Source organism: Acomys russatus, chromosome 1 (assembly GCF_903995435.1).
Source record: "Acomys russatus chromosome 1, mAcoRus1.1, whole genome shotgun sequence".
NCBI classification, from domain to species: Eukaryota; Metazoa; Chordata; class Mammalia; order Rodentia; family Muridae; genus Acomys; species Acomys russatus.
The window spans coordinates 66,513,341-66,539,878 of NC_067137.1; the positions used below are offsets into that span (position 1 = coordinate 66,513,341).

At 42.2% G+C, this 26,538-nt stretch overlaps 1 protein-coding gene across 2 annotated transcripts; it reads right to left on the reverse strand.

Annotated features, from left to right (window-relative positions):
* Window positions 1-718: 718 nt before the first annotated feature.
* On the reverse strand, window positions 719-25,916 carry Ppp2r3c (protein phosphatase 2 regulatory subunit B''gamma). 2 transcript variants are annotated; one of them, XM_051146227.1, is made up of 13 exons: window positions 25,444-25,913; window positions 22,420-22,547; window positions 21,937-22,041; window positions 21,302-21,414; window positions 18,782-18,879; window positions 17,517-17,587; window positions 12,749-12,881; window positions 11,418-11,473; window positions 11,265-11,340; window positions 10,598-10,734; window positions 5,736-5,873; window positions 3,096-3,155; window positions 719-913 (listed from the first exon to the last, which is right to left on the reverse strand). In XM_051146227.1, the coding sequence occupies exons 1-13, from the start codon at window positions 25,499-25,501 to the stop codon at window positions 725-727; spliced, it is 1,362 nt and encodes a 453-aa protein (XP_051002184.1). In that variant the 5' UTR covers window positions 25,502-25,913; the 3' UTR covers window positions 719-724. The 2 variants fall into 2 exon arrangements, with proteins under 2 accessions (XP_051002184.1, XP_051002191.1); XM_051146234.1 differs by lacking the exons at window positions 11,265-11,340; window positions 11,418-11,473 and having other exon boundaries at window positions 25,444-25,916.
* Between the last annotated feature and the right edge of the window lie 622 nt (window positions 25,917-26,538).

The window sequence follows — 26,538 nt, forward strand, 5'->3', positions numbered from 1 at the left end:
AAGCTACGCATATTTGACACTCACTTTTCATCTTAGTACTTGGGAGACTGAGGCAAATGCCTCATGAATTCAATGTTGAAGGCCAACTTGGTCCACAGAGCAAGTTCCAGGCCAGTCAGGGCTACAGCGTGAGACCAAGTCTCAAAAAACAAAACAGCAAAGCTATTTATGCCTTTAATTCCAGAACTTGGGAGGCAGAGGCAGGTAGATCTGAGTTCGAGGCCAGCCTGGTCTACAGAGTGAGTGCAGCCAAGGCTACCCAGAGAAACCCTGTCTCAAAAACCAAAACCAACCATACCAAACAAAAAAACAAAAAACAATCCCAGCAACAACAAAGCCACATCTAAAGTGTTTGAATCCAGAAATGCGGCGATCCTACTATGATGGAAAAGTCTAAGGTCCTGCATAGTCAGAAGAACAAACAGTAATCCAACAAGAATATTGGAAATAAACTCAACACCTGCCTACAGCACATCTTACTTCCCACTTCTGAGCTAAATGCTAAATGGAACCAGAACTTACCACTTCATTTAAAAAAAAAAAAAAGTTGATGCTGTTACTTTGAAATTGTTCCAATTGAACCAAAACTCTAGTAAGCAGAGTATCTGCGGTTGTGCAGGCCTGTGATGAGTTTTATTTAGGCGTTCCTAAGGGTTCTGCTTCAAAGGGAGCTTTGCATGCAGCGTTCAGGTGTCTCTATGAAGGTGGTCTGTCCTTAAAGAGCTCATGGATCATCCACATCTGCGGAGTTCTCGCTGTCATTTGCAACAAGGGCTTCTCTGTTCTCGTAAGTCCAGAAGCCATTCAGATCAATCAGAATGGTCGTGACTGTGTCTCCTTGGTTACTGTTGATCAAATCCTGAAGGGAGATTTTCAGAGGATCCTTTGGTTTTACCATGTCAAAGATTTCATCCTGTAAGAGAAAATGTAATGAAAGCTGATAGAAGTAATTTCCGTCACACAGTTATGTAAAATTCAAGGTAGGTATTTCCCTATTTTACAAATTTTTATTCCAGTTTTTTTTTCTACCTGATAGGCATCTCCATTTTATTTTCGAGACAGGGTTTCTCTGTGTAACAAGAGCCATAGCTGTCCTGCCCTCACTTTGTAGACAAGGCTGATCCCAAAGAAATCCACCTGCCTCTGACTCCTTAGGGTGCTGGAATTAAAGGTGTGCACCATCACACCTGGCTGATAGGCATCTTCTTAACTACAGAACTTTCTTGGATAATTTCTTAGCTGTGTGAGAACTGTCTCTCATTTTATAGATGAAGAAAACAGGCTCACAGTTTAATCCAAGCCCACGGCTAATGAATGGCAGAGCTATCCAATACAGCATTCTTTGAATGTAACTAACTACTTTTTAAGCTTTTTACTACCTTCTAATAGTGGGGCAAAGTCTTAGCATAATCTTTTTCACCTGCAGTGCTGGGAATCAAACCCAAGACATCTAGTTTTTTTGCCAAGTAAACACTGTGCCACTAAGCTGTGTCACTATACTTTAGAACAAGAGCTCATCTAAGCAAAACTCTTCAGAGATAGCAACAAAACTTCATTTCCAGCTGGGCACAAAACAAACCAAACTGCTTTTCCAATAATAGCTTCTTTTACTCTATTCCCAATACGGGAGGAATGGAATTCTATATTAAGGAATTAGTCATCCAAAATAACAAAACTGTGCCAAGACTTAACTAGAATTCATGGAAGAGCCTCCACTATGTTACAAAGTATTTAGTATAAATATTTGCAAGGCATTAATTCATGTTTTCTAATCTTTTGTAGTAAAATTACCCTGGAATTTTGTTTTGTTTTTCCGAGACAGTTTCTCTGTGTAGCCTTGGCTGTCCTGGACTCACTTTGTAGACCAGGCTTGCCTCGAACTCACAGTGATCTGCCTGCCTCTGCCTCCCCAGTGCTGGGATTAAAGGCGTGCGCCACCACACCCGGCTACTCTAGAATATTTAATAACATTTAAGGAAGCAATGACATTTTAAAAAAAATTTAGAGTAGGGCCTGGAGAGATGGCTCAGCAGTTAAGAGCACTGCCTGCTCTTTCAGAGGACCTAGGTTCAATTCCCAGCAACCACATGGTGACTCACAACCATCTACACTGGGATTTGATCCTCTCTTCTAGCATGCAGGTGTACATGCAAATAGAGCACACAGTATCCATTAAATAAATAGGCAAATAATCTTTAAAAAATTTTAGAATAACTTGGGTTCATAAAATAGAGACTTTTAAAGTTTGAATTCTTTTCCAGATTGGTTGAAGGTTGAAGTGCTGGTTCTTAAATTCAGGTTACAAAGTCTGAAGTTCCCCCATTTGTGTTGCATCAGAGTAACCCACCAGGCTTACCCTTGGTTAAAATTGGCCAGGGTATTTTTATTGTGTTATTCAACTTGAAGTAGAAAGACCCTATTGAATGATTTTCCTAGCTGGTGAGCTGCAGATTAAATGTTGAATAACAGCATATATTTCAAATAATGATGTTTTTCTAGATTTGTGTTTATATGTGTGTGTATGTGTGATGGCTACATGTGTGCCAGTACCCACAGAGGTCAGTGGAGGGGTCAGATCTCCTGGAGCTACATATGTGAATGCTTGGAATAGAATGCAAGTCTCTGTCTCTTTTACCCGAATTGCCATCTTTCCAGCCCTGAGTAACGATGGTTTCCATATTGAAAGATGTGTGTCTCTTTAATGGAGCAAAGTATGCAGGCTCTTTAATGCAACATACTAAAGGGCTTGAACCTAAATAGTCCTCCAGCTGAATGCTGGGTTTGTTAGTGAAAAGGACTGCTAAAGGAAGCAAGCTAATTGATATTTTTTCAAATAAAATGAACGGATGCTTCCACGAAAACACGAGTGATAATGAAATCAACACATCAATCAGTAAGTCCAAATTTGTCTCCATTTCTGATGATGTAAGTATCAGTTCAGAACAAGTAACAGCAAAAATCTGATTTGGAATGATGTTTCATAGTTCATAAACTGCTTTCATATAAAGTTGGATACAACATTATTCAACATTACTTAGTATTATTGTGGCTATATTATCTGATAATGTTACATAGGTAAATGAAAAGGTAATAACCTTGACATCTTGAAATGAAACAGGATCCTGTCCATGGATTTTCATTAGTTCTTGTATGGCCTGTATTTAAGGGAAATAAATCTATAAATAGCAATTAAATTCTTACCGCACAGTTCCCACCCAGTTCCACACTGTACGTAGGTCCCTAAGCTTCACCATCCCGTGGCCCTTGTCAGTCTTTCTTCTGACTGTCCCACTTCAGTCCAGAGCTGGCTGAGAGTAACCACGGACCTTTCTACACTTACACTTTAGCTATTGAGAACTTGAGGTGAGGAAGGAGGGTTAAGACTGGGGCTGGAGAGATGGCTCAGAGGTTAAGAGCACTGACTGCTCTTCCAGAGGTCCTGAGTTCAATTCCCAGCAACTACATCTCACAACCATCTATAATGTGATCTGATGCCCTCTCTTCTAGCATGCAGGTGTACATGCAGGCAGAACACTGTATACATAATAATAAATCTTTAAAAAAAAAAAAAAAAAAAGACTGCAGACTGCTGTTACTTCACAGGAATATCCTCCAACCTCAGGTGGGCCCCCAGTGTGGCCTAAGCAACTACTAATCGGGTTCTGGTTTCCAGAAATGCTTATACTTTCACTTGTTTGTTTCTTTAAACTTTTAAATGTGTAAAAGTGTTTTGCCTGCATGTATATATATGTATACGTGCTATATGTGTGCCTGGTACCCAAGAAGGTTAGAAGTTGTCAGATCCCCTGGACATGGAGTTACAGTAGTCGTGAGCCACCATATGGCTGCTGGGAACTAAACGGAGGTTCTCTGCAAGAGCAGCAAGTGCTCTTAACCAGTGAGCCAACTCTCCAGCCCCACTTCACCATTTGAAAAGACCAACAACCTCTCTACTCTTAGAAAAAAGAGAGCTAGACCACCCAGACTCCTCCCTCTGAAACCAAAGCCCAGCATAGTGGCACATGCCTATAATACTCGAGAGGCAGAGGATCCAGAGTTAGTCATCCTTGGCTACCTAAGTAGGTCCTGCCTGGGTTACTTGGACCCCACCTCCAGAAAGCCAGAACCTTTAACAACAGAGTGGCTAAGTAAGCTACCGCCATTCATCTGGAAGCTGAAATTCTTGGCAGTTGTGCTGGTTAGCTTTTTGCCAGTTTGACACAAATGAGTCACGTGGAAAGAGGAAGCCTCAACTGAGGAAATGCCTCCATCAGACTGGCCTATAAGGCAATTCTGTGGGGTACTTTCTTGAATAATGCTTGATGTGAGGGTCAAACCCCATGTGCTGGTGCTACCCATGGGCTAATGGTGCTGGGTTGTATAAGAAAGCAGCTGTGGGCCGGGCGTGGTGGCACACGCCTTTAATCCCAGCACTTGGGAGGCAGAGGCAGATGGATCCCTCTGAGTTCAAGGCCAGCCTGGTCTACAGTGCGAGTCCAGGACAGCCAAGGCTACACAGAGAAACCCTGTCTCGAAAAACAAAACCAACCAACCAACAAACAAACAAAAACCAAAACCAATCCCCCCCCCCCCCCCCCCCCCCCCCCCGCAAAAAAGAAAGCAGCTATGAGAGCCGAGAAGAGCAAGCTGGTAAGCAGTGCTCTTCCACGGACTCCCCGGGTTCCTGCCTATTTGAGTTTCTGCCTTGGCTTCTCTCAGTGATGGAACAAAAGCGAACTAAGAGTCATTAGCTAATTCCTTAGAGATTCCCACTCTGAGGTGTCACCAGTCAGAGTATACCAGGAAGTCTCTGTAGGGGCCTCAGTGTCCAAGCTTAGCCTCATCACTGTGATAGTGTAATGCATGTTAAATTTTGTAATATTATGAAAAACAAAAACTGTAGCTATGAAAATGTGGTACAGGGGCTGGAGAGATGGTAGAGCATTGGGTTGCTCTTCCAAGCAACCTCATGGTGGTGCACAACCATCTATAATGGTGCCCTATGCTGGCAAACATGCAGGCAGAGCACTGTATACATAATAAATAAATCTAAAAAGAAAAGAAAATGTGGTACAGTAAACATTTCACAACTCTCCCACACAGCAGAAATGTTCCCATTCAAACTAAGGACTCGCAGGACCAGGGCGGGCATTCCTATTCTTTACATCTGCTGGTGTTGATGCACGGCACACAGTCTGTCCAGTTAAAAATTATTACTCGAAGCTAGAGAGATGGTTCCGTGGTCAAGAGCACTTGTTGCTCTTGCACAGGACCAAGTCTGAGTCCCAGCATCCACATGGCAGTGCACTACCATCCATCGTTCCAATTTGAGGATCCTTTACAGCATTAGCACATGACGTGATGTGCAAATACCAATGCAGACAAACACATATACATAAGCCTAAAAAAATTGACTAATATCTACAAAAACTGCCTAGAAAGAAGCTAGGTATTTCCAAGTGAGTTACTGATGGCCAGAAGCACAGGATGTCTCATCTCCAAAGGCTGAGCCCCTCATGTTTCCATAACAATACTGTAAAGGTAACAAAATCAGCTTTACTTTACCAGTGTGTATTTCTTAAAAATAGGAACAAAACAGACATGATTTCCATTTTAAATCTATTAGTCCTCTTAAATTTCAAAACAAGTTAGGTAAAATTGTCAGTACATACAAAAAGCCAAATACTTTAACATATCTCAGGGTAACAGTGCTTCTTTACCCAAACCATACTTACCCTGAAGAAATAATTAAGGGAAAAGACATTCAGATACCCCTTGTTCTCAATGTCCAGCAGCTTGAAAATATACTGCAGAGCTGCAGGCTCCTTTCTGTTTTCTAAGGCAAGAACAAAATCCAGGTAGGTCTTATAGTCCTACAGAAGAGAACACATCCATAGGAGACCGTGAGTGCAATTTTAAACGAGTGTCCGCTGAGATGAAGTTATTTTGTAATCGCAGATGGCAAATGCAAGTATTTTCTTAAAATATAAAATAAATCCATTTATGCATTTAGTGTTGGTTTCTAGGCATTCCAAGCAGTTGCTACTCTATAGGACAGTTTTCAGAGACACAGCCAGGTTCTTTGAGCAATTTGCTTAAACTATAATTTTCTTCTATTATACTATGAAAGTGTCAAGAGAGCCGCGTGGTGGTGGCACACAACTTTAATCCCAGCACTTGCGAGGCAGAGGCAGGTGGATCTCTGTAAATTGGAGGCTTGCCTGGTCTACAGAGTATCCAGGAAATCCAGGGCTAAAACCAAGAAACCCTGTCATGAAAAAACAAAAAAAAAAAAAAAGTCAAGTCAGTGATTAAGTTATTTTATGCTACCATTAAATTTGTTTTCAGTGTTTTTTTATAAAAGATTTATTTATTACTTATACAATAATCTGTCCACATCTGCATGTCAGAATAGGTCACTAGATCTCATTATATATGGTTGACTGGGAATTGAACTCAGGACCTCTGGTAGAGCAGCCAGTGCTTTTAACCTTTGAGCCATCTCTCCAGCCCCTCAGTGTAGTTTCTTTGAAGAATCTATTTTCAACCGGGCAGTGGTGGCATACGCCTTTAATCCCAGCACTTGGGAGGCAGAGGCAGGCGGATCGCTGTGAGTTCAATGCCAGCTTGGTCTACTAAGTGAGTCCAGGACAGCCAAGGCTACACAGAGAAACCCTCTCTCGAAAAACAAAAACCAAACCAAAACAAACCAAAACTAACAACAAAAGAATCTATTTTTTGGATAATGAACAGTGGTCTATTTAATTGCTATTTAGAACCCAGTCATCCACGTCTGTGGGTCACATCAACTGTGGGCTGAAAGAAAATATTTGGGAAACCCTTGACTTTTCACCTAACAGACTCTCCCTGTCAATACTCAAACCACACAGTACAAGTGCACAGCATTCCCATTGTATTAGGGATTACAAGCAGCCTAAAGATGGTCAAATGCACTGCAGCCAGTGCACGGAGCTTCTGTGGATCATGACCCTGAAATGCGGGGTCTGGACGCAGGCCACAGAGTGGGCCTGAGCGTGGGGTCTGAGCCAGTAAGCCAGCACTGGGGAAGGTGAAGCGGGAGGGTCACAGCTGAAGCCAGCACGGGCCTGCAAGCTTATTTCTCCATAACAGAAGAAAAAAGAAACAAGAAGATTTTCAGTAGAATGAGGAGGTGGCAAGGTTGCCTGAGGGCCTGAGGCGTGCCCCTGTATTCCTGATGAGAGGGAGACTATGATCCTAAGGCTGTCGTGGCCGGCCAGGCTAACCAGAGATCCTGTCTCAGGTGGGTAGCATTTCTCAAGTTGTAGACCTCTACTACAGGCATGGAAACTTGCACACACAAACAGGATTTTAAAAATACGAATGGAAGCTAGAAACATATGAGAATAGGTTGTCTGCCCCTTGCAAGGGGGTACTTGTAGTTTATTTGTTTGTATTTTTTTATTCATTTTGCTTGTTGAGACAGAGTCCCACTCACCCCTGGCTGTCCTGGAACTCTCTGTGGTTCAGGCTGGCTTCAAACTCAAGGAGCTTGTGTCTCAGCCCCCTGAGTGCTGGGGTTACTGATGTGAGCCACCATGTCTGGCAGAATACTTGTCTTATATGATAAAAAAAAAAAAAAAAAAAAAAAACAGGAAAAGAAGCCCACATTCTTGGAAAATATTTGGAACAATATGATAAAGAATGGTTTTGGCATAAATTGTAGCATGAGAAATTAAGGAAATGGCATGAGGGTATGTAGGTCAGTTGTTAGTGTTTGCCTAACATGCACAATGAAGCCTTGGACTAAATCCCCAGCACAGAGTAAGCAGGGTGAGTACAGCACACTGTAATCCCAGCACTGAAGCAAGGCCAGCCTTGGTGACAGGACACCCTGCCTTAAAAAAGCAAAACGAGCCAGGCGTGGTGGCACACGCCTTTAATCCCAGCGCTCGGGAGGCAGAGGCAGGTGGATCTCTGTGAGTTCGAGGCCAGCCTGGTCTACAAAAGCAAGTCTAGGACACTCAAGGCTACACAGAGAAACCCTGTCTCGAAACCCCCCGCCCCCCAAAAAAACCAAAACGAAACAAGAGTTAAGGAGACAGAGCTTCATTATGGCTTAACTCCATCCACTTCTGCCCCTGGTTTTTCTTATTCACCAAAAGGGACTGGTTTACGATAAACCTCCAACATCTATGTCAAGAGTTGTGGAGTCACTTTTCCTTTGCTGTTGGCCAAGAGTAGTGCTGCCATACAGCCTGCTGGCGTCACAGTAGCATAATACAGTGTAAGGGCTCACTCTTATCTGGATGACTGTTTCTTAAGCAGTCTTCATTAGGAAAACTGTGTCCTTACTCTTTCTCTATTTGTTCTTAGATGCTCTATACCAGTGCTCAACCGTTTTAATAACCCAACCATAACATTATTTATTTATTTATTTGGTTTTTCAAGACAGGGTTTCTCTGTGTAGCCTTGGCTATCCTGGACTCACTTTGTAGACCAGGCTGGCCTCAAAGTCACAGTGATCCACCTGCCTCTGCCTCCCAAGCACTGGGATTAAAGGCATGTGCCACCACCGCCCGGCCCAACCATAACATTATTATCATTACTACTTTGTAACTGTAATTTTGCTGCTGTTATGAATGACAATGTAAATACCTGTTTTTTCTGATGATTTTTTTTTTTGGGGGCACAGCCCTCAGGTTGAAAACCACTGCTCTGTAGTCCATTTGACTTCAAAATTCAAATTCTCCTCCCCCATTTTCCATCATTCTGGGATTACAGGTATATCACCTTCTCTGGCCCTCTACAATTTTTATTCTGTGGCCTTTTGTTGTTATTGTTTATTTTTCAAACTGAGTATCCTATAACCCAGGCTGACCTTAAACCCCTGATCTCCTGCCTGCCACCTTCCAAGTGTTGGAATTTCAGGCTTCTTACACCACCACACTTTGCTTCCGAATGTTTTTTATTAACAAGAATAGTGGTTTTAAAATGCTATTTACAATTTTTCTTCTCAAAGCTAGGTATGGTATATCTTTAATCTCGGCACCCAGAAGGCAGAGGCAGGCGGATCTCTGTAAGTTCCAGGCCAGCAAAGGCTACAGAGTGAGATCTTATTTTTAAAATAAGCTTTTCTGCTCAGCATGGTGGTATATAGCTTTAATCCCCAACACCAGGGAGGCAGAATCAAGGTCAAGGCTAGACTGACATAGTCAGTTGAAAGCCAGCCAGAGCCACATAGTGAGACTTGGTTATCCCCACCCACCCACCCCCCAAAAAGGAATTTTCTTTCCCAGGTGTTTTGAAAACATTAAAGAGAATATGTAACAAAATCTCTACATCTCTAAAACATCTGTATAATGTAAGATGTAATTTCTATATTTAAATATAACTAAACTTCTGTGTATTTTGAGAGGGAAGAGGAAGACTGTATGTTAGTTAGCTTCAGCGATTAAAACAGACACAGTGACCCGACAGGACTCTCAGCCTTAGCTGGCTATGGTAGTGTCACACCCAGAACCTCAGACCTTAGGAGATGCCAGCAGAAGTAACTACACGGTAAGTCCCAGGCAGCCTGCATGACAGAGCAAGCAATGGGCCTGATTTAAATCACAGCATACATGGTCTGTCAGACCTGGTAATTTAATGACTGAGCTATTTATATAGAAATAGTTTAAGGGGTGGGGGGCTGAAGAGATGGTTCAGAAGTTAAGAGTACTAACTGCTCTTCCAGAGGTCCTGCATTCAATTCCCAGCAACCACATGGTGGCTCACAGCCATCTATAATGTGATCTGATGCCTTCTTCTGGTTTGCAATTGTACATGCAGGCAGAGCACTGTATACATAATAAATAAAAAAAACTTAAAAAAAAAAAGTGGTTTCCTTAGGCATACCAACAATGAATGAGAAAAATATTACATTTTCTATGTTCTAAGCCCAGAGGGAAGGTTTTTGTTTGGTTGGTTGGTTGCTTGCTTTTGGATTTTTGAGACCGGGTTTCTGTGTGTAGCCCTGATTATCCTGGACTCCGTGCTTTGTAGACCAGGCTGGCCTCGAACTCACAGAGATCTGCCTGCCTCTGCTTCCCGAGGGCTGAGATTAAAGGGTGTGTGCACCACCATGCCCAGCCTGGGTTTTTGTTTTGTTTTTGAAGACAGAATTTCTTTGTGTAGCCCTGGTTATCCTGGAACTCACTCTGCAGACCAGGCTAGCCTCGAACTAAAGAGATCCACCTGCCCCAAGTGATGGAGTTGAAGGCGTGCACCACCACCGCCCAGCTTGAGGTACATATTTTCCTTAAGAGTAGATTCAGAATGTCAAGTAATTCCATTGACTTAACATTTTAAGATCCTGTTACACGCTAATATTAATAATGCTGAAGGAAGCAAGGCATGCTGGCACGTTCCTACAGTCCTGGTACTTGAGATGGCAAGACAGCAGGCTCTAGATTTCAACATCATTCTTGACCATTAATCACATTCAATGCCAGCATGGTCTACAAGAGGCCCTAATATTAAGACAGACACACAAACAGAACTGTTGATTTGCATTAAGATAATAGCTTATGGAAAATGTAGGAGCCTAAATTTTTAAATAGCAGATTTCAACAACTACCATTTCTCCATCATAAGTGAGACACTCCTGGAAAACTCGGTCTAAGAAGACACTGGTCATGGTCGCCGTTCCATAGCGGGAGAGCTCTTCTTTACTGAGCATGCCATTGTGATCTTTATCAAGATTCAAATACTGACCTTGCAAAAAGATAACAGAAACAGAAAATGATATTGTAGAAGACTAATGAAACTCAATAAATCCAAATCCCTCCCAAATACCCCTGACAACAGCGTTTGATTGCAAAATAAGACAAGAGCTGTTGTTCTGAACTGTGAAAGGATGGACTGCATTGTTCTACATATGCTCTACAAACTGCAGAAGAGAGTTCAGACATTAGTGATGGAGCAGGCACATCCCAGGAGCCTAGAGCAGTCCTTTCTTTCCTTTTTTTTTTTTTTTTTTTTTTTAGGTTTTTCAAAACAGGGTTTCTCCGTGTAACAGTCCTGGCTGTCCTGGACTCACTTTTGTAGATCAGGCTGGCCTCGAACTCACAGCAATCCACCTGCCTCTGCCTCCCCAGTGCTGGGATTAAAGGCGTGCGCCATCATGCCTGACTCTAGAGCAGTGAGCATTCTCTGGGGGTAAAGCAAGCAGCCCGGGTATACAATAGCTCTCGGGATATCGATCCCCTGGGAATGGGAAATGAAACCTTAGTAGTGGGTCCTACCATAGACCCTCAGGGCCGAAGGAGCAGAAAACCAATTTGTTTCTTGACTCTCTTTGGACAATTCCTCATCCCTTAGCTAAAGAAATACAAAAATATAATTAGAAAATAGCGATTATCATGTGATAAAATAAGGTAGTTTAAAAAAATATTTACCTCTAGTAAATCATCTAGGAAGCTGCATGCTAAAATATCTTGAATTTTGATCTTCCCTTAAAAAATACAAATTCATTTTGAGAACAAGTTATTTTCTAGAGGTGTTATTTTACAAAGTTATTTTACAGAATCATATAGTAGCTCTTAGGTTCCTTACATTTTGTTACAAAATTGAAACAGTGAGAAAAATGCACACACAAAAGCAAAATGAAATAAAAATACTCCAAATAACAAAAAGAGAAAACAAACCCCAATAACCCACAAAACTCTACATTTCTACTCGTATGCCTCCAATGATAAGAAGCTAAGCAGTAAATTCCTACTATCATTTTGTTATCAGAGTGTACAAAAGCTTATGTCATATTTTTCCCAGATAGGGACAATACTGGTAATAAGGGGGTGGAGCTAGAGAGCTCAGCTGTTAAAGGTTAAGGCCACACTTCTCAAAGATGGTTTCTAGCACCTATGTCATCAAAGCCCAGCTTTCCAGCTTTCTTTTTGCCAAGTGTGGTGATGTACTCCTTTAATCCCAGATACTCAGGAGACAGGCAAGTAGATCTCTACGCGTTCACGGTCAGCCTGGACTATACAGTGAAACACCACCTTATTAATTAAAAGGGTATATCTAACTGAAAAATAGGGGGTTTTTATGAGTATACTGTTAAAAGCATATTTGCTAATCTTGCCACCACTTAAAAAGGAGAAATACATTATAGTTAAATGACTCTCAAATACAAATTTTTCATAAGAAGAGACTAATCATACAGCATGTCATACACCAGGCAGGAAATCATGTAACTATCTGTGGCTCCTTAGAATTGGAAGAGGTGACAGTGACTGCTCACCTAGGTCACACTTCAAGGGACAAAAGGAAACGTGTTTTTTCTTATGAGATAGGGTTTCACTATGTAGCTCTGGCTGTCCTGGAACTCAATCTGTAGACAAGGCTGGCCTTGACCTCACAGAGACTGTCTGCCTCTGTCTCTGCCTCCCTGGTGCTGGGACTGCTACAGGCCTGCACCACCATGCCCAGCGTGAAGGACATTATTAAGAGAGTAGGTGTGGTGGTTTGAACAGGAATGGCTCGCATAGGCTCATATATTTGAATGCTTGGTGATTAGGGAATAGTGCTGCTTGACAGGGATTAGGAGTTCTGGACGATCGCTACAGAAAGCAAATCATGTCTTGTACTCTTGCCCACTCTCTGAGACTTTCCAGATTATGTCACTGACTTTAAGAACAAAGAGAAACTGTGGAGATTGGTCTAATAGTGAGAGAGTATGCAAGAGTAATATCCCAAAATTTAGGTTAGATATACGTTTTTCTTTTACCTGTTCTTAGAGGGTCCAAAAAGAAGAAGAACTTCCTAACGGCAGTACAAACATAAAACGAGTAAAAGGATTTTTCCAACCCATCTAATTGTGGCAAAGTAGGAATAAGTTCCAGTATGTAGTTTTCTAAGTCCTGGAAACAAAACAAAATGTTGGTTAAATCTTCCCTTGTGACTTCCCTCTGTGACTGACTAGAAGCTGGAATTGTAAACTAAATAAAACCCTTTCTCCCTTTAAGATTGCTTTGGTTAGAGTATTTTATTACAGCAAAAGAAACAATATTAGGACACCAAGTTAATATATTTAAAACTCTCTGGTACACACATGTAGTCCCAATATTTTGGAGGAGGCAGAGGCAAGAGGATCACTGCAAGTTCAAGGCCAGCCTAGCTACAAGGGCTGCAAAGTGAGACTTCGTCTCACAAAATCCAATGAAAAAATACAAGTCTCCTGGGGCGCTTTGTATTTAACAACTTTATTTTTCCTCTAACTATTTTAAGCATATGCCTGGTAGACCAATGAGTTAAAGTTCATAAATGAACAGGTACCCCAAAGCTGCTTTCTAAAATGAGCTTTTCCCAGCTCCTCCTGGCCTTTATCTGCTTACCCTATTCCTTACTTTATATCATCAAAATAAAATTTAGGACTCAACTTTAGTTTCTATATTCCTTTTACCAGTATCCCATTTTCTATATTACACATCCAATCTACCAATAAGATGTGTATCCCTCCCCCACCCCACCCGACCGTCTGTGTTTCCTTCTTTCCTTTCTTTTTAGGGTAGTAGAGGTGAAGGCAGAATGTCCGAAACGTGTGCTGAAGACATCTGTTTTTAGCTTTGGGGGTGGTGGTGGTGAGACAGGGTCTCCCTGTGTGCCTCAGGCTGGCCTCAAATTTATGAGTCATCAATCTCCTGTTTGGCCTTTGATGCTGAGCTCAACAAGCATGAGCTCCCATGCCCAGCTTTATTTCCAGCTCCCTCTACAGCCACCAGCAGTCTTGGCCACTGTCATATTTTTACCTACACTACTATCATAGCTGCCTATTATTTCTGTCTCCATTTTATACTCTTAAAATCTTTCTTAACACATCCAGAGTAGTTGGGCATGGTAGCACACGGCTTTAATCCCAGCACTTGGGAGGCAGAGGCAAGCATATCTCTGTGAGTTCGAGGTCAGCCTGGTCTACAAAGTTAGGCAGTCGGGGTAATACAGAGAAACCTTGTCTCAAAAAGCCTAAATAAACAAACAAACAAACAAATAAATAATAGTACATCCAGAGTGATCTTTAGAATTAGAAGCCATGGGCCAGGCAAGATGGTTTAGTGGATAAAGGCACTTACAGCCACGTCTGATGGCCTGAATTCGATTCCTAATTCCTTTATGACAGAGAGAAAGAACCAACGCCTATAAGTTGTTCTCTGACCTCCACACTCACACGTAAAATAATAAAAAACCAAAACCAAAAACCTGACAACTCACTGAAACTTTCACTGGCTTAAGAATCTCAGAATAAAATCTAAACTCCTCATTACAGCCAAAAGGGCTTAATATATGGTGGCCACTATCTCCTTCTCTGGCTTCATCTGCCACGTCAGCATTTGTCTAGCCACACTGGCCTCCATTTCTACAGAGACAGGCAGAGGCAAGAGCCATTTACTACAATGTTGGTCTGAATATTAACTATATACTGTCCTTGGGAGGGACAAAATGATGATCAAAATAGTTTACTCATTAGCTGTACTGATATTTATGCTCAACATGCCAACTCTCTTAATTAAGCTCTAAAAGAGGTCTCCATGTTGGAGAAAAAAATATAAGCCAAGAAGAAATATACCTACACAATTTACTGCCAAAATTACAGAAGTAGCATAGCCATATTGATCATGAGGTTTTAATCCCAATCATGGCCTGACCTAATGACATAATACCTAATAGGAAACAAATACCCTCTTGGTATCTTACCATGTCCCTCTAAACCTATGGGTAAAAACAACGCCATTTTCACAGGAAACAACTTCCTGAACAGTACACCAACATCCCAGGCCTTAATGTCAACAATTAATAAATGGGACCTCATGAGGCTGAGAAGCTTCTGTAAGGCAGGAGACACTGTCAAGAGAACAAAGCGACAGCCTACAGAATGGAAAAAGATCTTCACCAACCCTTCATCTGATAAAGGTTTAATATCCAAAATATATAAAGAACTCAAGAAATTAAACACCACAAAACCAAACAACCCAGTTGCGAAATGGGGCTTGGAACTTAACAGAGAATTCTCAACAGAGGAATATCAAATGGCCGAGAAACACTTAAAGAAATGCTCATCCTCGTTAGTCATCAGAGAAATGCAAATCAAAACGACACTGAGATTCCATCTTACACCCATCAGAATGGCTAAGATCAAAAACTCAAATGACACCACATGTTGGCAAGGATGTGGAGAGAGAGGAACACTTCTTCATTGCTGGTGGGAATGCAAACTAGTACAACCACTTTGGAAAGCTATCTGGCGCTTTCTCAGAAAAATGGGAATAGGGCTTCCTCAAGACCCAGCCATCCCACTCCTTGGAATATACCCAGAAAATGCCCTACCACATAACAGGGACATATGCTCAACCATGTTCATAGCTGCTTTATACATAATAGCCAGAACATGGAAACAGCCTAAGTGTCCCTCAGTAGAAGAATGGACTAAGAAACTGTGGTATATTTACACGATGGAATACTACTCAGCTATTAAAAACGAGGAATTCCCAAAATTTGTGGACAAATGGATTGATCTAGAAATTATCATAATGAGTGAGTTCACCCAGAAGCAAAAAGAGACAAACGGTATATACTCACTTATATCAAAACACTAGTCCAAGGGATACGTACCATGAAAATCTTTACTTACCAAGAAAGTGGGTCAGAGGAGAGGACATCCGATTGAGACTTTAGGCAAGAGTAGCATGGAAGAAAGGGGAAATAGTAGGACCCACAAGGTCCTGGAAACCTACAAGAAGAACTTTATGACAGGCAGATCTGGATCCTGGGGTCCTCCTCAAACTAAGGCACCAGCCAAGGAGAATATAGGCAGTAAGCTTCGAACCCCTACCAAGACCTAGCCGACGAACAGGATATTCTCCACCGTTGAGTGGAGAGTGAGATCTGACTCTCACACGAACTCTGGTGCCCCTTTTCTGACCATGTCCCCTGGATGGGGAGACCTGGTGGCACTCAGAGGAAGGATAGCAAGTTACCAAGAAGAGACTTGATATTCTAAGAGCATATATAGGGAGAGGAGGTCTCCCTCAGTCACAGACATAGGGGAGGGGAGAAGGAGAGAAATGAGAGGAAGGGAAGAATGGGAGGAAACAGGGGAAGGGCGAACAATCGAGATGTAATATGAATAAATTAATAAAATTAAAAAAAAACCCAACACCATTTTAGTTTTATCCTCTATTCTATAATAAAGGAACTTCCTGGTCTGTCTCAAAATAATAAAATAATGTATATATGTGACTAACCAAGAGCCGGTGAGGTAAGATGACTTAGCAGGTCAAATGCTTGCTGTGCAAGCCTACAGACCTGAGTTTGAGCTCTAAAACCCACGTAAAGGAGGGAAGAGAGAACCAGCTCCACAAAGCTGGCCACGTGTTCTGTGGCACGTGTGAGCCCTATCACTTCTCTCTCTCTCCGGCTCCTAGAGGCGTGGGCTAGGGAGATGCTCAATGGGTTAGGCACTTGCTTTTCAAGCGGGAGAACTAGAGTTCAGCTTCCAGAACCTATAGAAATGCCAGCGGGCTGGTGGTCCACCTACAATGCCAGCCTGGCCTAGCGGTGCCCAGAGCAAGCTGGTTAGAAAGCTAGCCATATTGCGAGCTCTGGGTCTGACTCAAAGCCCGCCTCAACGGATAAGCAGAAAGAGTGAATGAAGATGGTTCCTGACATCAACTGGACCTCAGTCCTCCATGTTTGCCTGCACACATGCCAACACACACAACTCCTACATGTACAGAGAAAATGGAAAAACAAAACCCAAAACTTTGGCCAGGCACTCGGGAGGGAGAGGCAGGTGGATTTCTGTGAGTTCAAGGCCAGCCTGGTCTACAGAGCGAGTTCCAGGACAGCCAAGGACACATAGAGAAACCGTGTCTCAAAATAAACAAACAAAAAACTAGCCAAAACACTGTTTCTTCAGTAATTTTTTTTTTTCAATCTCAGAGACGAGATCTCACTACATAGCCCTAGCCAGCTTGGAACTCCATGTGTGGGGTAGGCTAGCCACAAACTTGCAGTGGTCCTTCTAAGTGATCCTGGCCTTAAGCTAGAATCATGGGTGTGTGGCACCACACTCCACTCTTGTCAATCATTTTAAAAGTCTGTTTAGATACATTCTATTCACTTATTGATAATGTTTTATTACATAGCTCAGGATGGCCTGGAACTCTATGTGCAGTTTCCACTACCCCTGAACTCCCAAGAATCTTCTTGCCTCAGCCTCTAAAGTGCTTGAATTAGAAACAAATACTATGATGTTCAGCTTCATTTTCCTTTAAAAAAAAAAAAAATGAAAAAAGAATGTTTTTTAAAGGCTGGAAAAAAGAACCTAATGACCATTTATGTGACTAATATATACTGAACCTAGTATGTTTACAAAGGCAAAATCAGGCAAATAAAAGCCATTGACAAAATCAAGCAACATAAGACTTACAGTCACAACTCACTTGGCGATAATTTGAGAATTTGATGTCTATGTTTATTAAGTTTGGATCAATACTCACTGATTCCCGAAGGTATCCTTGCCCGGCTACATCATATAAACTGAGTCCTATTCTTGTCTGATGCAACCAAACTGCCAATAAACAAGAAAATTACATGTAAACACTGAGATCTGTCCTTTAGCACATACATGAAAAACAATAAGGTGCGAGACTACAAGTGTAAGCCAATGCAGGAACTCCATAAAGCCATTTTCACACATACATATAATCTGTGACCCCTAAGCCATTTAAACCAAAAGAAAAAAGCCATGAAATGGCAGATTTCAACAATTCTGCCATGATTACAACTTCAGTAAAGCCGATGCCCTTGGGGCTATTGTTTTCCACACATTAAACTTGATTTTCCACCAAACAGAGAGAGCTAGCCCAACACTGTCTTCAGTGAAGCCTGTATCCTCCTGAGGTTAATTTCTGCAGCCAAATCTGTTCCCTGACAATGGCACACAGTACCATTCTGCAGACCAGGCAATACTTAGAAGAGTCACAACTCCAAAATGTTTTAATACAGGCTCCGTGAAACCAAGAGTGCAGCTGTGGATTTGAGACTGCCCTTCAGGTACATGTATTAGTGAAATGGAATTACTTCAAACCACTCGCTGTAACTCTTGCTCTGCTTTTTAAAAAGGACTACAGTGATTTACTGCTCAGGCACACAAGACAAATATATGCCACCAGGGCAGGCTGTGGATGGCTCAGTTCCAATCAGGGAGCAGTCCCTCAGTCCTGCGGTAACTGCCAATGGATGAACTTGGCTCTCTCTCAGAATCCGCTCCTCTCAAAATGCTTGCTTCCTTCCTTACACAGCAGAGAGCTCAGCAGGTCAGGGACCAGCCCTTTGGGCTTATGGAGTCTCAAGCACAAAATGGACTAGTGCTACGCCCTGTGAACCCCTCAGGAGCACACCTCTCTGCCCAGTGTGTAAATCCATTCCTTCACATCATGGTGAGACAACAACTCCGGCAAGGCAAGGACAACAGGACAGAGCTGACTGGAAAAGGCCCTTTGGGGAAGAGTACACCTGTGACCCAGAAAGAAGTGTTTCTGCTATCTCTACTTTGCCGCTGTCCTTAGGGTGCATGAGACTTTTGTTTAAAATAATGAATTCAATTTTAATACAGAAAAATCACACCCTTGTACAATGTACAGGAGAACCATAATAGCATAGGGAAAAAGCCACGTGACATGGAAGAAGTAACAGAAAAGCACAGACCAACACCCACTTGATTCCCAGACAAAAGTTCAAACTCACACACACACCAAGTCACCTTTTCGCATGACATAGTTAAAGAACTGCATGATGGAAATTCTCCCGTATGAATCTGTGTGAAGGAGTTTGGCAAAGACCTTTGCTGTAAAAAATTGCCTAAAAAAGAAAAATAAAGATTAAAATGGTCTACTAGCACAGCACAAAAATGATGTCTATAAGAATTAACAATATCAATTTATACAATTAAAAAATCAAAGTAAGAGATAATGGACTCCTAATAGTTCAAAATTTGAAATAGTAAGTTGTAAATATTTGCATTTTCTTTGCGTTCTTCAAAGAATGAAGACCTAGATCCATGGACGGGTAATTGGTCTTTAAAGGCGCCTGAAAACCACCAGCACTGTTGATGAGATCTGGCTCTACCTCTGTTCACCAGAGATCAATGTGAGCTAGCAAAGAGACATCACATCACTGGGGTGGTTGCAGCACCATGGTCTGAAAACACAGCATTTCTAGTCTAAAGACAATGGAAAAGACACTAAAATCATGACTATAATTCTACTTATGGGATCATGTCACACTGGTGTTTGAATATCTTGTAGCAAATATTCCTTGGATGTTACATATAGTGTAAACGATTTAATACACTGGCCATGATGTGGTGTATGCAGTATTTAAAAGATTATCTATACAACTATATTAAAGAGGGCAAGAGAGTGGTTAAGAGTACTGACTACTCTTCCAAAGGGCCTGGGTTCAATTCCCAGCACCCATATGTCAGCTCACAACTGTCTGTAACTCCAAGATCTGACACCTTCACACAGACATATATGCAGGCAAAACACCAATGCACATAAAATAAAAAAAATTATATTTTAAAAAGCTACTATATTAAAGAGTTTATCTAAAAGGAATACCATGGTTTTATAAACACATAATATAAAATACTGTGTGTTTAAGTAGATGTGGGTTGATATAAAGACCATGTAAATATATAAATTATCATTAAGCACTAAACATCCAAAAACCCACTGTGGGATTTGTATACTATAAAGTTCCTGCTCTTGGGTAAACATCCCCAATCTGGCTCTGAAGACACCACCTCAGGTGGCCAGCTATCTGCCACAGACATCTACTCTGTCTTACTAATCGTAGCTCTGAACGGCTGAGTTTAATTTTATCATTTGTGCTTACCTTTTTTGTGCCCTTAAAACTGCTTTATAGTAAGCAACTCTCATTTATATTTAAACTATATTCACTTTTAAATGACTGTAAATAGGAAAAAGTAAATCTCCACTAAGTTAAAAAGGAATGAAGACATAGAAGCACTAAATGGCATTATTTTGCTTATTCTTTTTCTTTTTTTTTGAGATAGGACCTTGCTATGCAGCACAGCACAAACTAGCCTTGAGCTTACAATCCTCCTGCCTCAGCCTCTAGAAGGTAGATGACAGGTGAATGCCAACACCTCCAACTTGGCATCATCCCCCCCCCCCCATCCCTCTGTCTCACTATGTAACTCTGGGCTAGCTTGGAACTTGCCATGTAGAGTAGGCTGCCTTCAAAGTCACAGAGATTCTCCTGCTTCTGCCTACTGAGTGCTGGGATTAAAGGTGAGAGCCACCATACCCAGTGGTAATATTTTTCTTAACAACTTCATAGCACTGTTTTGTTTTGTTTTTCTTGCTGTTTTATTACATTTTATGAAGTTGAATGCCTCAGTCTCCAGAGTACTGGGATTAAGGTTATACCACCATGCCCAACTTTGTATCTTCTTTTCTCTGAGGCAGGATCTCACTACAGAGCCTAGGCTGGCCTTGAACTTGTGATTCTCCTCCTGCATCTGCCTCTTATGTGCTGAGCCATTATACCCAGTTTTGCATTATTTCTCCCAATACATCCATACCAACACTTATGTATGTGTGGTATACGTACATGTTTCTTTCTGTGGCTGTGTGCATATGTGCATGTGGGCACATAGAGAAGCCAGGGGGTGATGGGAGCTGTCTCCCTCCATGATCTCCACACTGTTTTTTGAGACAGCTTCTCTAACTGAGCCTGGAGCTCATCAGTTTGACTAGCTGGCTGGCCAATGAATTCCCATCCCTAGTCTACCAACACTGGGGGGTTACACACAAAGTCTACTAGTAGCACCCAGCTTTTATATAATTACTGGGAATCCAACTGACTCAGATATCTACCCAGCCTCCAATTTTTTTCTTGACTTCAAATAACTTTATTAGAGTGCAATCACTTAAAGTAGTAAGTCAAGTGTCACTTAAAGTCACTTAAAGTAGTAAGTCACAACACTGATTGATATTTGAGGCATTAAAAATGTCTAAAACACCAGGCACAGTAGCACATGCTTATAATCCCAGTACTCGGGAGGCAGAGGCAGGTGGATTGCTGTGAATTTGAGGCCAGCCTGATCTACAAAATGAGTCCAGGACAGCCAAGGCTACACAGAGAAACCCTGTCTCAAAAAAAAAAAAAAAAAAAAAAAAAAAAAAAAAAAAAAGGAAAGAAAAAGAAAAAAGTCTAATATAACACGTTCCTCGTTACATCACATTACTCTTACTTGCACTTTGGTCCAGCCTTTTCACCAACCTTCAAAAAATTTTCATAATTGATCATTGCTTCCTCTCCAATCATAGGTGGTATCTGGTGTTTATCCAGCAAAAACCATAAGTTCTTAAGAGAATCAGGGAAATGAAGATGTTAAAATTTAACAAATGATTTAAGAATGTTAATGCATCATTTGTCTAATAAGGTTAAGATGAATTTATGCCCCAGTATTTTGGTTACTACCAATAAAAATAACTGACACTTAATATGCCGACTAAAGTTTTAAGTTTTCAAAATACATTGCTTCTTTAATCCATGTTACTATGTAATGCAGGCAGCTATCTTACTTTACATGTGAGAATTAAAGCATAAAGACATCAGATCCACTGCCGGAAGTGGGCGAGGATCTGAAGCTCTGCAGAGCACCACACTGTATGTTTCCCAAACCATGACCACTCATTAGGATTATGTGGGAACAGAAAAAGCAAAGCCATAAGTGCACTGTCGTCAGCATCAGGCACGCAGGCTCAGCAGCGACACTGGTGCACACCGCACACCTGCTTCAGAAACCTGTGCAGAGCCGCTCTGCAGCAGCGATTCAAAAAGACACGATACACCCTGCGCGACTTACATCCACCCCACTCGTACCTGCAATTCTTCGTTATCTAAGAGCTCTCTGCTCTTCCTCTGTAGAAAGACAGCTCTAGACTCTTCTCTTAACTTCTGGAGTAAGACTTCATCTTCAGCTGGCAACTACAAACACATTGGAAAAGTCACGTGACATGGATATGAAACTAACTGGACTAGCTTAACAGTCTGGGCAAAGCAAGCATGCCTGCTGAGCCTAGACCACCTAATAGTATACTTCCTACTATGTCTATAATAAAAAGTAGACGAGTCTATAGCTCAAAAAAGGGAGAGTAACCATTTTTCTGTCTTGCATCAATTTATATAAAGTCTCAATATTTTAGTAGATTCAAAATATTTTTATCATTGTGAAAAAAAACAACTGTAATGAAATATACAAACTGCGCAATGTAATACTCTAATTTTAAGACATATGCTTTGGATCCCACTTCTGATGTTACGTTTTATTTACAGATCAAAAACATCTACTCAGAAAACACTTACCCTGTAATAAAACCGGGGAATGGTCTTATAGAATTCATTTGTGTTTTTTCTACCTCCTTTCCATTCTGAGTAGTATTTGGTAAATAAATCCATTTCTTCATCTTTTAATTCTTGTTCACTCTTTTTTCCTAGTAAAAACAAAAAAGTCAAAGTGAGAAAATCATAAATATCAAATATTATTCCTATTCAGGATAGCCTATATATTAGAATCTAGTTAAAATATTTGCAGTGCAAGGCCAGCCTGGTCTACAAATTGAGTCCAGGATAGCCAAAGACACACAAAAAAAGCCTGTCTCAAAAACAAAACAACCAAAAACAAAACAAACCACCACCAACAAAACAAAAACACAACAAACAAACAAACAAAAACTGTAGTGGCAGAAAGGCATTCAAAACTGCTTAGACACAGAACATGCTAATCTGAACATACTAACTGCTTGGAACTCACCAATTATAGACGAGCCTAACTGGCATTGGTTTTCCTTCTATGTCTGGAGTGAATTAAGGGATGTACCTGGCTTACAAAGGTTTATATGCTAATGAAATGATTAAGAAAACTTGATGATACAGGTGAAGGGCTGTCCTTAAGAATACATCCTTAAGAGGGCTGGAGAGATGGCTCAGAGGTTAAGAGCATTGGCTGTTCTCCCAAACTTCCTGAGTTCAATTCCTAGCAACTACATAGTGGTTCACAACCATCTATAATGAGATATGGTGCCCTCTTCTGGCGTACAGGTGTAAATGTAGACAAAACCCTGTATACATAAATAAATAAATCTAAAAAAAAAAAAAAAAAAAAAAAAAAGCCAGGTGGGGGTGTCAGGCAGGTGGATCTCTGTGAGCTTGAGGCTAGCCTAGTCTACAAATGGTGCCCAAGACAGCCATGGCTACACAGAGAAACCCTGCCTCAAAACAAACAAACCAAAGAACACATCCTTGGGAAGGCAAGAATATACCCTAAGTAGAAACATGGATTTACTACGCTGATGGCAACAGCCTTCAGTAGGAGCTATTAATATTATCCACACAATCTAGATGACTTGCTGCACACACTCATGGCCCAGTAGTAGGACTGCTATTAAAGGTGAAGAGAAATGGAAACTGTAGGGCAGCTGGAGAGATGACTCAGGAAGTTAAGAGCACTTGCTGCTCTCCTGGAGGGCTGGGTATGCTTCCCAGCACCCACATGGCAGCCCACAACCATGTGTAACTCCTCTTCCACGGGATCCAATACCTTCTTTTGGCCTTTGCGGGTGTCAGGTCTCAAAGAAATCTGGGACAAACGGCTAACTGAGGTGCCTACTAATACATCAAAGTGGAAGCAGGACCCATCCCCCCAACCCCACATCACCCAATACCTGTGGTTCCTCCCAGCACTTCCCACCCCACCCCCTACCTAAACCTCTCCAGCCCAGGGCCTGGGCTTTTCCTCCCTCAGGTTCTGACCTTACCTAACTCAGCTCTGTTGGATAAGCACCATCTTGGCTCTGCTCTCGGTTCCCATGTGCTCTCTTGGTCCATTTACCCTCACCCCCCCCCCTCGCTCTCCTCTCTCATCGTCCCGTCTACCTGCTGGCCATATTCAGTCTGGACCCTTCCAGATGCCTCTGGCTGAACTCACCCTCTTATCTACAATGAAACTTGCCCTCAACCATATCTAGGAGCAGTCGTGTCCTCATTTTCACTCAGCGGGCAACTTACACCCGGGCAGACTAGTCCATCTTTGTTAGTAGCGATGGAATATGATGGAGGAGGAAAAGATGATAATGTGTGAGAGGAAAACAAGCCAGGTGATATATGAAAAAGAATGTCATCTACTGAGGGACTGGAGGGACTCAAGTAGGCGTGTAGACAATTCTTGTCTTTTCTAGAGAGAAGGTTTCTCTGTATAACCCTGACTGACCTGGAACTCTCTGAAGACGACGCTGGTCTCCAACTCAGAGATCCACCTGCCTTTGCCTCTGCCTCCCAAGAGCTGAGATTAAGGCATGAGCCACTGCTGCCTGCCCAGTGACTATTTTAAAGATGAAGGGTGAGTGTAAGGATACATACTTATGACCTGAGAGAAATGTAAATGCAACAATTGAGGCTCTCCTTTTTAATGTTGTCTATTTCCTCTTTGATATACATACATACATACATATGTGTGTGTGTGAGATATACATTTGAAAAACAAATTCATCAATTGAAGTCTGGAGAAGACAGACTGAAGGTTTGGAGAGATGAGAGGAATTAAGAGTAGCAAAGCAAGGGTCGGGGATTTAGCTCAGTGGTAGAGCGTTTGCCTAGCAAGCGCAAGGCCCTGGGTTCGGTTCTCAGCTCTGGGGGGAAAAAAAAAAGAGTAGCAAAGCAAATGCTTTTCTTGCAAATGTGACTCTACTTTAGCTTAGTGGATGGACATGGAGTCTTAAGAACTCACCGTGGTTATGTTTTTCTTTTTGGTTGTGAGTCTAGCCTTCAATGGCTGTGCCGTCTCCTCAGCCCGGTTGTTTAATACTTTAGCCAATTTCAGCTGTCTGGGTGCTGGAGTGGAACTGGAAGGATTTAACCAGACTGATTGGCAAGCAAGTGTGAAGGACCAAGGAACCAAGAATGTAAAACGAATTAATGAAATTTAAAATGGAGTGTTAAGTGAAAAGTGAGAATTAAAAGCCAGCAAGCATTCGGGAGGCTGAGGCAAGGAGGGTCAGTAACTCAAGTCTAGCCTGGGCTATAAGATAAACCCCTGTTTCTAGGGGGGAAAGGTTGAATTATAAGTCTTAGGGTTCTCGGTTATTCCTAAGTCTAAGATAGTGGAAAACGGGTGCCACGGTTATGATTTTCGTTCCTAGCAGGTCCTTTATCAGGGAAGTTTGGGTCTCCCCTCCGTGGATCTCGAAAGCACATTCCAATCTGACTCCTTTGTCAAACAAGTTTAAGAGACGCGGGAAGTCCGGCTCGCACTTCCTCCTCCTCCCCATTCACTCTCTCCGCCACTTCTAGCCTGGGGCAGGCTATCTAGCGGGCGGCCCCTCCCAAACTCACTCTTTGGATCCGTGTTGGGCGACGCTAACCGCCGGCGAAGCACGTCTTTCCAGTCCATGGCTGACTCCCGCTCAGAGGACCCTACATTTGCGGTTTCTTAACCGCCCCACCCACTGCCAGCTGCGACGTCAGACGCCACCAAGGAAGGTGGAAGTTAAGAAGGACGCCTGGACGCCATCTTGGACAAGGGCGGAAGCCGTGACTACAAAGGCAAGAAGACGAATGCTGTAGCTATTCCGGTCACACTAGCAGGGACGAAAATCAGACATGAAATAGGTGAAAGATTATTCGTCTTACGTGGGTATCCTAGCTCACGAAACCAGATTTTAAAGGCCAGAAGAAGCCTGCGTGACTTAGGCGCTGTGGGTATTTAGCGCCTGCGCGCCACAGGATGCAGGACGCCATTGACATTTCCGACTTGAGAAAAGCACTTTCGTCACATTTTGTTCTCGTTCTGGAGGCCTTAACAGTATCTAAAATGTACTCGGCAGCCGTATCCAGCCCTCTTGAATACTAAAAGCTTCAAAATCACCTTTTTCCCCCTGCTTATCTTCCCAAGCTCAACAGAACGCCTGAATTCAAGCCACTGAGGCCCGGGCGGCTCATCCAGCGCGGTGCCTTGTGGGTACTGTAGTTTTCACCGCTTCTGTGGTTCCTTTAAGCATGCGCCGCGTGGTGAGTTGTTGAATAAACTGAACTTCATTTGTCAGCCATCCGTAGAGTTAAGTCTGAGCTCTTTCTGGACCTCACTTTTTTCTCCGTGATGGTTATGCTTCATTCCCGGATCCCTCTTCTCTGAAGAGTTTTCGGCCTGGAGAGAGTTGTGAAGAGCAAGGGACCGTAGGCCGGCTTTTCTTGCTGCTGCTGGAGCTGCGGTTGGTGGTTCCTATCGAGGTTTTAAATTTTCCTGTTGTAGCACGCTTGGTATCCCACCCTTCTTCATGACCAAAGTCTTGATCCACTTGAGTCAAACTGGCAGGCCTTTCTTGTGCTTTTTCCTCAGATTCGAAAAGTGGAATGTAACAGACTTCAGGACCGTTCGTTCTGTCTTCTGGTTTAGGGGTTGATAACTGGTGTGGGGTGTCTCTGGATCAT

Bases quoted from the DNA above. Each gene is read 5' to 3' on its own strand.
- Ppp2r3c (XM_051146227.1), bottom strand. From the start codon at position 25,501: ATGGACTGGAAAGACGTGCTTCGCCGGCGGTTAGCGTCGCCCAACACG. The intron at 11,474-12,748 runs GTAAAAGAAAAA...GTATTTTTTAAG, and splicing joins TTTGGACCCTCTAAGAACAG to GGAAGATCAAAATTCAAGAT. The intron at 10,735-11,264 runs GTAGGACCCACT...TCTTTTTGCAAG, and splicing joins TTCGGCCCTGAGGGTCTATG to GTCAGTATTTGAATCTTGAT.